The sequence below is a fragment of the Misgurnus anguillicaudatus genome, chromosome 7 (assembly GCF_027580225.2).
Source record: "Misgurnus anguillicaudatus chromosome 7, ASM2758022v2, whole genome shotgun sequence".
In the NCBI taxonomy this organism is placed as follows: Eukaryota; Metazoa; Chordata; class Actinopteri; order Cypriniformes; family Cobitidae; genus Misgurnus; species Misgurnus anguillicaudatus.
The window spans coordinates 2,686,194-2,699,303 of record NC_073343.2 but is presented as its reverse complement, the minus strand read 5'-3'; the positions used below and the strand labels follow the sequence as shown (position 1 = coordinate 2,699,303).

The following is a 13,110-nucleotide window of genomic DNA, read 5'->3' as shown; positions in this document are numbered from 1 at the left end:
CACTACTTCCTGCAAGTCAAAACACACCCTGTCTACACGGCTTGGTTATTTTAGGTGGGATGTTTGTAGACATGATATGCTGGCAACCCAGTCATTTATTAATAAAGGAACATAATGTGCTAAAAATCTGCCAAAGATGTGTAATACAGGTAATAAAACTATTAAAGCAGGGAGTGCCAAAATTAATTTAAGTGGCAAACTGCACATCAGTGTCATTTGCATGCATCACCATGGCTCAACATGCCAGGAGACCAATGAGTAACCCATCTCTGTAAGTGAGTTTGGATAAAAGCGTCTACCAATGCATAAAAGCTGTATGATAAAATGTTTGGGATTACAGTGCACAAGGAGAAATGTGTCCTAACACAAAATACATAAACGCAAACATAATTCATGAATATTGCCAAAAATAATACACACAGACTTGACAGGCATATTAATTCATCTGCTAAAGACACTGTTTCAACTTCATTCCATATAATAACACCGTAGGAGCGGCTTGCTAACATAAATGCCACTTTGTTTCATTGAAGTAAACAGACAGGGACTAAGATTCATTCAACCGGAGTATGGGATGCCATCAGACATGCTGTGAGTGGTATGACCACACAAAAGACTGAAAGAGATGCATACACCGGCACATAAATACAGCATGTGTAGGCATCACAATAAGATGAATCTACTGTGTCGTGGAATGCATTTAGTCTCTGACAGATCATGATTAATACAACACGCAACCAAGAATCTGCATAGTCTATTTCGATCATGTGAACCTTGCCATTTAAGGCATCTGTGTCGCGGGGGGCATTAACAGGGCGGACGGCGCAGCACGTCGCGTGAACTCGGCTCTGCAATTAAACTATCTGTTGTTTGAAGGCAGCAGGCGGCTGGAGTATTCACTTCCAAGTTTAAAACCTGTTCAACCTCTGTCTTTCTTCGCACATCACGGCGTAAGAAAAAGAGCGAGCAAAAAATAATCGTTCCCGTTTGTTTACCCGCCATAAAAGTCAGAGGAAATGTTTATGGCCGACAGATGCTAAAGCTCGCCTGTATTTTTCCTATTCTCCGGACATAAGAGTTCCTTAGCTGTGGATGACCTAGGGTTAACCCTCCTCCCGCGTTTCCATGACAACAGAGGGTCGAGAAAAAGAGGGGAAGTCAGACAGAAGAGAGTTATGTCCCGACACACGGCAGGATGAAGCGAACAGCAGGCCGCGTTATAGACCACCGTACGTCCACATTCCTGTTCTCCTTAGACCCCAGTGTGCTCATGACTTAAACTGACAACGATACACTCGGCCCACCTCTCAGTTGGGTCAGAATATTTACTGTATTCACAAAACACACAAATTAAAACAGGAAAAGGAACAAACTTGAAAACATTAAAATGAGACGCTGCCCTCAAAGTATACAGTTTACAATGCCGCACAGTTGCAAGGATACAAAATAACAGGATGCATTTCCTTAATTGAGATTTGTTTTATACATCATCTGTAAGTTGAATAAATACGCTTCCCATTGATGTATGGTTTGTTGTGATAGGACAAGATTTGGTCGATATGCAACTATTTGAAAATCTGGAAACTACCAGTGCAAAAAATCTAAATATTGTGAAAATCGTCTTTAAAGTTGTTCAAAAGTAGTCCTTAGCAACACATCTTATTAGTGATAAATATGTTTTTACAAAATATCTTTATGGAACATGATCTTTACTTAATATTCTAATAATTTTGGCATAAAAATTTATCATTTTGACCCATACAATGTACTGTTGGCTATTAGGGCTCGACAAAAAAAAAAAAAAAAAAAAAAAAAAAAAAAAAAAAAAAAAAAAAAAAAAAAAATAATATTTTTTTTACGTGGTTGATTTGAAATCGATTCTCAAAGGCCACGAATCGATTTTTTTTACAATTAAATAACCTGATCCTGTTTGATCAAGGAATGCGACTGTTCCAACTTTTTTTAGCATACATTTTTCATCTTGCATCAAAATTGTATTTAACATAATTGTATGCATTTGAAAATTAGAGATTTGTAAACGTATGTTCTCTGTTCTTTTTCTTATAAATATAGTATTTGTATTAAATCTATATTCATTGAGTTGAATCGAGAACAGAGTATAAACATCGCCACGAGAATCGGAAACCGAACCGAGTAATCGAATCGATTTAATAGCGTGTGAATCCAAATCGAATCGATCTGGAACATGTGAATCGATACCCAGCCCTATAGACCATTTCAAGAGACGTAAACAACACTGGTCCAGAAGCACTTCCTGTTTCCGTTTTTTAATACTAGATAAACTTTGGGATAAAATAAACCAACAGAACATATAAACCTGAATTAACTGAAGTTAAACAAACATCTTAATGATAATACAGGGCTCAAAATTAACTTTTTTATTTGGTAGCACTGGTGCTCCCAACTTTAAAGAGTTAGGAGCACCAGCAAAAATTTAGGCGCATTTATCCAAAAATTTAAAAGCACCAACTACAATGTAAATGTTAATAGATTTATTTTATTAAAAATAAAACACCACCACCGGGCTTTACACATCCTATGGCCAGCATTTAAAAGTTGGTCTTCTATTTTATTTTATTTTTTGCTGCATAAATTCCTAAATTAATACCCAATGCTGTTGAAATAGTATAGCAGCAATAATAATTTAACAATTACAGGTAACATGATTAAGATTACATAGAAAATCTAGCAAACACGTAAAACACTGATTAATTGGGACATTTAAGTGACCCTAATATAGAAGGCTAATATATATTGGTATTGATAACTGCATTACCAGGATGCTTTTACTACTAAATAGGCAATGTTTTAAAAAATACAATAAAAACATACCATCAGCATTGTCGTATTCCACAGCAACATGGACCACAAGGATGTTTGTCGAACGTCCATTCACCAGCGCATGCGCACATACACCATCAAACACACTTTGACAGACAGGTCGGTGTCTCCATCAATAATAAACACATTTGTCATGACACGTCTTGTGTTTTTGGCACTTTCGCCATGTTTAAGTAAGGTACGTCTGGCGCTTAAAATGTTTTGATTCCGCCATTAACGCCGTTTTACAGGATTTACAGTAAACACAGTAAGTTACATTTTCATAGCGAAGACACTCGAAATCTTTAAGCCACTCTGAAAGGTTTAACGTCAACTCGTATTTTCCGGTGGTGGAGTTACATTTGAATCCGGATCGTCGTCAAAAAATACAGTAATAACCTTGGCTGTAATCGGCTCGCTCTCATCATGCTCGCGACGCGTTCGTCTTTTCACATTTCCGCGCTCCACGGCAACAAGGAATGACTGACGCTCATATTAGCCAATCTGCGGTCTTCATTAAACGCAAGAACTTAATGGTGAAATTTGATTGGTTATGTATCGTTGGAGAGAACACTGAACCTGGGACAGCGCCAGCACGCAGGATCACAATCAACTCGCGTCACAACAAAATGGGCAGTCGCACAAATGCTCCCAAATATATTTTAAGGTCGCACAGATTAAATTTCGGTCGCATATGCGACCAAAATGGTCACAATTTCGAGCCCTGTAATAATATATGTGAAATAAAAAAATAACAGTCACAAACTGTAACAGGAAGTGTTTCTGGACTAGTGTTGTTTACATCATTTGAACTGGTCTATTGGCTATTGCTACGAATATACCCATGCTACTTATGACTTGTCCAGGGTCACATATAATAAGAACACACTTCCAAATTCAACTTACCTGGAATCTTTTCCCAGGTTTGCCGGATACAGTAAAGTTTGACCTCCATCCATTTCCACAACGCATCTTGTGTTCAGATCCTTTTCTGTTGTGGAAAAATACATTGGGGTAGATAAGACACCGAATATATGCAATGATTTCTTTTGCCATACACTCCTACAAAGTGTATGTTTTGTCACTAATATGTTTGTCCCATTCAAATCACTTAAATGGCTCCAACAGGCTCATCTTTTGACCTATTGAGGTTCCATTATAGAGAAGAAAAGGGTGAAATCAATAACAGCGGATTATATCACAGCGTGAGAGATGCTGGACAACAGCAATCTAACCATCGTTTTAACATCCATTACTACACCCACCAATATGGCAAGCATTTCAGCCCAAACTAGTGTGTTAAAAACCCATGGACTCAGATGGGATATTAAAAGGCATTTCAGGACAATCAATCTGTAATCGAATTATAATCTCTCCAGACAGGCTGCTAACCACATTAGCAAAAAGCTGTTCAACTAAGGCTTGGATTCAAGCTTGGCCTACACACTAGATACCATATGGGAATCTATTTAATAGCACTATTCATCAAAGCAACTGCTATCTGACAAATCGAATCTTATCAAATTGTTTACGTATTTTATATTCGAATACTGCTGTCAAAGTGCACAAAATTTAGATTAATCACTTTTAGGGTGATTTTGTTATTAGTTTGACCTTAACTAGGCACTTGACCCTTAATTTCTTGTTTTTATAACAGCTAGAGAAGCCAAAATGATATTGTTTTCTTGCTGATGCTGATATAAGTACCATAATGTAATAATTTTCCTGATCATAGGTAGGGCTATGTATCGATACATATCCTGATACAAGGCAACGATACGATGCGCATCACGATACAAGACCATTTTGAATTACATTTTCGTTCAGGATTTAGAAACATTATTATTATTATTATCTGTTTATTGTACATTGTATAAGCAGTGTTGTAAGTTGTGTTTTTGCCATTCATTTATTAGCTTTGGGGTAATTCATAGAAATACTTAAAATTAAGTTAGTACTTAACATACGTTTTTTTAAAGCAGTTTTACAAAGATAGTGCCTTACTCTAGCTAGACATTATATTTATCTCTCATTTAATTATTTTATCCACACTATTCCTATGCCCCATGGCGCTTTGCGCGCATTATGGGTGCGACTTCCGGCACGTAGTGTTACTGAACCATAGCCAGCGATTTCCATGATGATTACGGTCATAATTTCATGTATGAACCAGTGTGAGGATGAAATTAAGAAGTGTCCTGATACATCAAGATATATTCAATCGTTTCATGTTGTTCCTCGGGGATGACGGGTCTTCAATGTGCAAAAATAAAAGGACAGAGACATGCCGTATCTCTACAGTGGGACAGTCAGTCGAGTGTTTAATACATGGAATATACAGAGACTTCTTGTTTAGTTGTTTTTAACCTTTTCAGGTGATGGTTTAAAATTTCACAACTGTCCCTGGTGTGAGGTTTTTTTAAACGGCAATTTTTAATCGACTTATCGAGTTTTTATGTCTACACATCAAGCTTCACACGATCCGACAGCAGCAGTAACTTATGCTTCTCATTCAACACAATGTAAGTTATTTAAACAAACCATAATAAACATATTAAACTCCTATTACATGTTTTCAGTATTGTTTTCGTTTTATGAAAATATTATTCAGTTAATAAGACATGAGCTTATGAAATTATTTGCTTAAAAAAAACATTTAAAACATAACATAAGTAAAGCGTAAACACATCACAAACTATTATAAACATTAACTAATAAGCAGTTAATGTCATAGGCTATATATTATGTACTGTAATCTAATATATAGTAGCAGAATAAATAAATCAGCTTATTTTTATCAGCATAATATGTTGTTTTTGAATAATTATTGTATTTATTGTTCACTGTCAGTTTCTATGTAAGGTTTTACTGGATGGATGTGTGGATACAGTTAATAGATGCACGCGCCCCACATAAACGTTCAGTTCTTGTGCGTGTATTATAGTTAAAACAACTGTTTTGTAAAGATTTACTGCGTTTGTATCATCTATTATGGCAACCCCTAACTGCACAAATTATGCCGGTCTTCCTGGATTTCATAATAAGCATTAAAATGCCAGTCAAAACGGCACACAATAGGACGTATCCCTCGCAATAGGACTACTATTAGCTGTAGTGGCTCACCGGAAGTTTTACCCAACTGAGCTCAAGATGGCGTCGCCCACATTTACGTCAGGAATAGTGTGGATATCTATGAATATATATGTTTAAACATGCAGTCAGACTTTATACTATTTAATAGAAATCAGATTATTAATGTGACATCTATAGTTTGAAGTAGCTCTGTATCTCTTCCCTAGACGCACACTTTTCACGTGCAGCTCTTTGGTGCGTTTCTTCTCAAAAACGTTAGTACTGTTTTATAAGAGAGTGGCTAATAAAGCCCTTTGCAGTAGTATAGGCCAAGATATCCACGCTTTCATACTGAACTCATTGATTTTAAATACGCATGCACATGAAAGAGCGAGAGAGAGAGAATGCGGCGCGCAAGTTGTGCAGACGCGTGCGCCTGCGAGACGGACACGGAAAGTGAAAATATACCCCGCTACCTTTTACTCTACGTACTCCGCGAGTCACATACGTCATTTTCATATGGATCATGGATCAACAGCGATTCGTTACGCCACTTTTTAAAAGTGCATGCGAATCGATACGGAAGGTGCTGTATCGATGCGCACATCATTAGGCGTTCATGACGATGTATTGTCGTATTGATATTTTGAACACGGCACTAATCAAAGATTTGTTTGGTCATTTTTATACTAAATTAAATTTTGCAATAATACAGCAGTGTTGGGTTCCTGTGAAAAAAATCTCTAATTCAGTGTAAATGTTTAACACTTTGGGTGTGGCTTATTAACACTGTTCTTTTAACACTGAAAGTTTTGCTGTGTATTCAATTTATCACAAAACCGCATTCCCGCTTGGTTTGCTAACTGGCAAACACTTTCATTTTTATGCACAATATGCAACACTACTGCCGTGTATGTTGCAGATGGTTACTGACATTGTGAAACTGCTAAACAGATGGATCAGCTCAAGTCTTGGCCTGGGTAAAGTCGTCAGCCTGATAGCAGCAGGAAAGACCGGCAAAAACATTCTTTCAAACACTGTGTCAGCAGCAGCCTGTTACGAAGGGGCTTTCCTTTGCAACCAAACAAGGATTTGAAACAATTTCACTTATAGTTTCGTGGTCCACTTTGGCTGAAATCCTATGATGAAATGATGACAAACACAAGACACTCCTAATACACTCCCAAATACGACAGCAGGCAAAGGCATGTCTGAAACCACCAACACCATCCTGCAGGAAAAAAGAGGGAAGCAGACAGCAGCTGACTCAGAAATCCTTGGAAAGGATGCATTCTGAAGCCACACTAGCTGTGACAACTTCCTGTTCGAACAGGAAACAACTGGTTTCCTCTTACCATTGGTGGCAGTAGTCCAATACGAAGGCCGGGTTGGATTTATAAACGTGGTGGTAACCACAACTAGCCATTCGCAAATCAGAGTTTCCTACATTATGTCACAATAGTGTTCACTAAAGATAAGCCATGTCAAAAAGTACACAGTGACATACTGGAAAGACTGAGAAAATCACAATAACACAAAGATCAAGTGATTACTTATGATCCAAAAAAATGCAGTAACAATGCCCTGGGGTTAATTTCTATAAGATTTTTGGTTAAAACAGGTAACACGCTCAACAATGCATGGTTCAATGGTAACATGCACATAATACATTCGGTATGCTATGAACGATAGACATTATGCAATATGTGTACTCATGTTGGTCACCAGTAAATCATTAACTAGGCAATTTATCCGAGTTAATCCTTTATCCATATTTTACCAATATGGCATTGTGCACCCATATTTACATAGTTTTGAGAATGGATATGAATATTTTGTTACAAGAACCCAAACTCATTTGGCCATGGGAATATGCTCTGTTATGCAACGTGGGCAAATAGTTCATTCAGACTCCCTTCCTGCCTTTGTCCAAAATAGAGAGAAAAAGAGGGAGAGAGAGCGAGAGAGAGAACAACAGAAACCTAAGTGACATTTAGAATCATGCACTAACTACAATAGAAGTCATGCATGTCTTATGACAGAAATAATGGATGTGCCCAAAACTAAAAGTCTTTAGATTCGGGCATACTACAATGAAGCAAATTTATTATTTTATCAAAAACCAAAGAAGTGTTTTAAAGGCTTTAGCAAGTGCTGAAAGCTCCAACTGTGCTCAACACTGAGTCTTGTGACTGAATGTTACTCTTCAGTCGGGCACGTGACCGCATGGCTACAATGTAGCGAATACTTCACGCTTCAGTGGCTTTAACAAGACACATGTTCTCCCACGGAAAGATCTGCTTTAATGTCATACATTCACGTGAGGGATCATGCAAATATGTCATTTTAAATATAAAAAATTATACACTGTTTATCCCTACTGGGCTCTCATCCAGGTAGAGATTCCTACATCCTATATGCAGTATACAGCATTGGTCCCACAGTCAAAAAAAAAACCATGAAAGCATGTTAGAAAATTTAATTATTGTGGTTTCAACAATTGGAAAAAAATTGTTAAACAGCCACAGAAATATTTACAGTCAATATAATATTTGAAGTTCGGTTCAGCTCCAAAATGTTTCATGAATTATAAATGTCTCTCTGTGGGTGAAATCTTTAAAGTTTCTAAAAAAGATGGATAGATTTAAACATTACTTTCAATTAGGGTTGCAAAGGGGCGTAAAGTTTCTGGTAAATTTCTGGAAACTTTCCATGGGAACTTCATCTTGGGAATTCTCGAAATATACCAAATTGGATACTTAACGGGAATTTATGGGAATTATTTGGAAATTTAGGGCAATAACTATATCATATACAAACATAAACAAACATTTTGTTTGGTCATAAGCAAACATGCATGCAAGGTAATTAATGGGAATTATGGGAATTATTTGGAAATTTAGGGCAATTTAAATAACTATATCATATAGACGGTTTCATCGGACGCACGTGATACACATCTGGATCCGAACTTTACTTCCGGTTTCGTTTTTTTAATGGTCTGACTAGTTGCGAAATTGATCTCTTCAACAAATGCCTTGTCGAAAATAACAAATGTTTTGGTTTCCTAGGCAATCTATGTGTTGTTGTTTTTTTTTGCTTGTTATATAAATAAACTATGTTCAAAAGTACTTTGTGGTTATTTATTATTAGCGAAGTTTACCGGAAGTTATGTGCGGACCGCGACAGCCGCTTGTTTATGTTGTTACTGCTGAAACCGTCTATACAAACATAAATAAACATTTTGTTTGGTCAGCAAATATGCATGCAAGGTAATTAACGAGAATTTATGGGAATTATTTGGAAATTTAGGGCAATTTATATAAGTATATCATATACAAACATAATTAAACATTTTGTTTGGTCATAAGCAAACATGCATGCAAGGTAATAAACATTTTGAAGAATCCTGATATCGCTCATCAAGCTGTGGATTTATTTAATCAACAATACTTCAGAAATCATTCTAATGTAAATCAGATAAATGCAGGCGTGATAAGCATAAGAGACTTCTTTAAAAAACATAAAAAAAATAGTAGTCTGTCCAAACTTTTGGGTGGTTTTTGGGTACTTAATTATCTCATGATCATCTAAATGTTTTCTCAGTCAGTGTATTTGTCTTTAGTGTGCAACAACATTATAGCATTGTAGTTTACACCGAACACAAGGAAGTTTTAAACAAATTCATGTAATTTACATGAAAACATGCAAAGTTGGAAATTTTGACATTATTTTGTCTGCAGGATTCAAAAAATTATTTGCGCATGTTATGGAAGAATGCAACTACATGCAGGGGGTGTGGCCTCAATGACCCTTCAACAGCAAGTGTGCATGTGTCTAAAGAATAAGCAGGGTAAAAATTCAACTTAAATTGCATAAAATATCGCTTTTTTAACAAAATTACACTGGAAGATTTTATAGGCTGTGATAGGCAATGCTGCAATTTTTTCAAATTCCCATTAATACCCATATATTCCCGTTAAATACCATATATTATCATTAATTCCCATGGAAAGTGTCCAGAATTTTGCAACCCTAGTTTTTAATCACAAATGATTAAATATACACAACAGTAGTATACAGTAGTCATACAGTAGGGCATTGGCCTACTTGACATTTAAGGTGGGATGTCCTGGTAAACAGTACTTTTTTTTGGAGCTTTAATTGAGGCCATATTATTGACCACTTCCTTTATAAAATCTCTCTGACTACCTAGACAGCAATATTGGTGATTTCTCAGTGGTCTTGGTAGGTAGCTCCCTATGTTTTGACATAAAGCCCATAACTGTATGTGCACTGTGGGTGACCTAAAATTCAACTCACCTCTCCGGTTCATAGGTCGGACTCGTACAGCCACCTTCACGTTCGAGTCGTTTAAATTAGCGTCACCCATGATGTATGTCCGTATATCCACAAAAAGCTGTGTTATGAGGTTTGAAGTTCATCAAATAAAATTCATCTAGATATGCCTTTCGACTTAATTCCGGATACTTCGTGATATCTGAAGCGTGTCGAGTCCAGAATACAGCATCATTCTCCTCACATAGTTTTTCTACGCTTTGAACGGCAAAGATAAGACATTTTCGCCTAAATAAATGTTTAAAAAATGTTTGGTGCGAAGTCTTGACGGTTGAAGAATCAAGTTTTGAGTAAAAAAAAAGAGCTGAAACACTTTAGGATTCTGGTCACATTCACACTTGGTCAAACTGCAAATGTCAAGACTTTTGTCCGGCAGGAAACCAAGTAACTAATAAGTGAGCAGCAGGGTTTAAATAATTCATGCCAGGCTGTGACAGTCTAACTATTACATTTTGAATGGAAACAGGAGTTTTGCAGTGTTAGGACCAGAATTTTTAAACCAGGGAAAGGCTAAAGAATTGAATGCTTGTTTAAAAATCCTCACTAGAGAAATAGATGACTGCACGAGACGCAAGTCTGTTGTTTAGTGTTAAACCATTATATCAAACAATTATTAATAATAAGACAATGCTTGCAACTCACATAAAGGTTAGGCTAACATTAAACTACTCTCAGATGCTAATCTGTCAATGCAGCACTTTAACATGCACGAAATGGCAAACAAATCAGGTCAGGAAAGATAAAAGCATGTGTGAACGACCTTAAAAATATTTTAAATGCTGTAATACAAATAAGCCAATTATTTCCGAAATCTGATCCTCGGTTGTTGATGCCACAAAATCTGGTCAGTGTTCAATTTTGGTTTCTTTTCAGGCTGGGTCCAACTTCACGGGCTGATTAAAACAATGGTGCTGTTACATTCCTGTCCAGTTTGGCAAATCTTCAGGACTATCATCAAACGTCACACAGATAAAACAAGCGTCTTTTAAAGCATTAATCAGTCCAAAAAAATTAAAAAATCAACCGCTTTAGGGAGTCCAATGTGGCTGTTACGGTCGTAATAATCAGCCGCTTTATTTCATGACTGTGAGCGCTGGGAAGCCAGCGATGTTACGGAGCTCAAATACGCCCAGCGGAAGTTGAGATTTCAAAGTAAAAGCCCCCAATAATAAACAACTTACAACACTTAATATACATTTTTAAATATTAATCAATTACGCATCATTATTTTTTAATAGTATTGTTGTTGTAAATAATAGTGTTATATGTAGTAGTATTAAAAAATGTTATTTTAGCTTAAAAAAACAAATCTTTGTCAGTCACAGTACCATCTAGTCTGCTGGAATCATATCTGAACTTCAGGTGGAGATTTTTATATAATAAAAGTTCATGGATTGTGGTGACCTTAATGTTCCCATTTTTGTTGCCTTTTTATGTCAAATTCGTATGTACTGTTGGATATGTCTTCCACATATTTAACTATATGTGCAGCTAACTACACCATGTGGCGACTGACCTGCGTCAGTGACAGTTCAGATTTTATAACCTTCGGTTTAAATTTTATTTACTTGTGATGTGGCGACTCCTGCTGGTTGCATTTAAAATGCGCATTGGTCGTGTACAGTGTATAATTTCATAGTTTTTAATGCACTAGCGCTGACTATATTTTTTACTTTAATTCACTATTACTAAGCGAAGACCCGCGTGGATTCATCAACCAGACAGATGCTATCTGTCACGTAAATGGCTGATCACAGTTGTTTGAGAAAACTGATTAAGAATATTTTAAAATCATGTACAGAGACTGCTCGGTCGTATTTTTATATTAGATTTAAACTATTATATCTTTAATTTTCAAATGTCACCAAAACAAAATATATTCTATTCTATTCAAAACAATTTCTTCTATATTGTTCTGTTTTGCTCTATAACCTTTAAACCAATATCTTATCATTCATCAACTGCTCTCAAAGTGATTTCAGCGATGTCATTCTCGTGTATCGTTATCGTTGTACTTTATTATGACTAATAGTCATTGTTCTTGGTGTAAACAGATCTCTCTGTTAGCTGTTATATCCCGCTAGAGGGCACTAGATTCTCAAAGAAAGCACGTCTTATTTCATGAGACCTAAAGCATAAAAAATAATACATGTATTTATTTATTTATTTATTTAAAAAATATATGATATTAGTCTGTGGATGTGAGGCAAAATTATTGCATTATGTGCTTAGACACAATGTGAGTGCAAAAAGTGCAAAAACCTTTGATCAAGACTTGTCATTAAACTGTCTTAAGCTGACTCACCGTGCCTGTCAAGTTACACCCACTGCACTTACATGAATAAGTTGTCCATAACTGAAATGTCATGGTCAACCCTATGCTAGCACATTACTAAAGGTAGAAAAATTATGAATGACTGTACATTACAAGCACAGTACTTTATGGAAAGTTTTCAAAGTGAAAATCTGAATACTGTACTGTATATGTATAGCTAGCAGGTACACTGCCATTCAAAAGTGTCTCTTTTGACCTCACAGAAGTATCTGAAACTTGTTTTGTAAACAAAACTATAAATGTGCAAGCATATTAGTTTCAACAAAATATGTATTAAATAAAAATGTTTTTGAAATGGTTTACGTTGACTCTATAATAAAGAAAAAGCAGCCAATAAGATCCTAGCACTGAACTCCTTCAAAACAGTCCTAAGCCAGCACACAATAAATGTAGCAGTCTATGGTAATAAAGGCGGCGTGGATACAATTACATTCTTTCTGAATTGTATCACTTATTTTGAGTTGCAGCAAGTGTGCAATTATTGTCGAAAAAGTCTATTAAAG

The 13,110-nt window shown here is 36.1% G+C and overlaps 1 protein-coding gene across 4 annotated transcripts in view; it reads right to left on the bottom strand.

The window, feature by feature from the left end:
- The window catches only part of kif13ba (kinesin family member 13Ba), a 64,324-nt gene extending 52,929 nt beyond the window's left edge, over nt 1–11,395 (bottom strand). For all 4 annotated transcript variants that reach the window (XM_073869275.1, XM_073869278.1, XM_073869276.1 and 1 more), the window contains exons 1-2: nt 10,237–11,395; nt 3,748–3,832 (exon numbers count right to left, since the gene is read on the bottom strand). In XM_073869275.1, the coding sequence (XP_073725376.1) occupies nt 3,748–3,832; nt 10,237–10,306 (155 nt within the window). In that variant the 5' untranslated portion in view covers nt 10,307–11,395. The remainder of the gene's footprint in view (nt 1–3,747; nt 3,833–10,236) is intronic.
- Nucleotides 11,396–13,110: the final 1,715 nt, after the last annotated feature.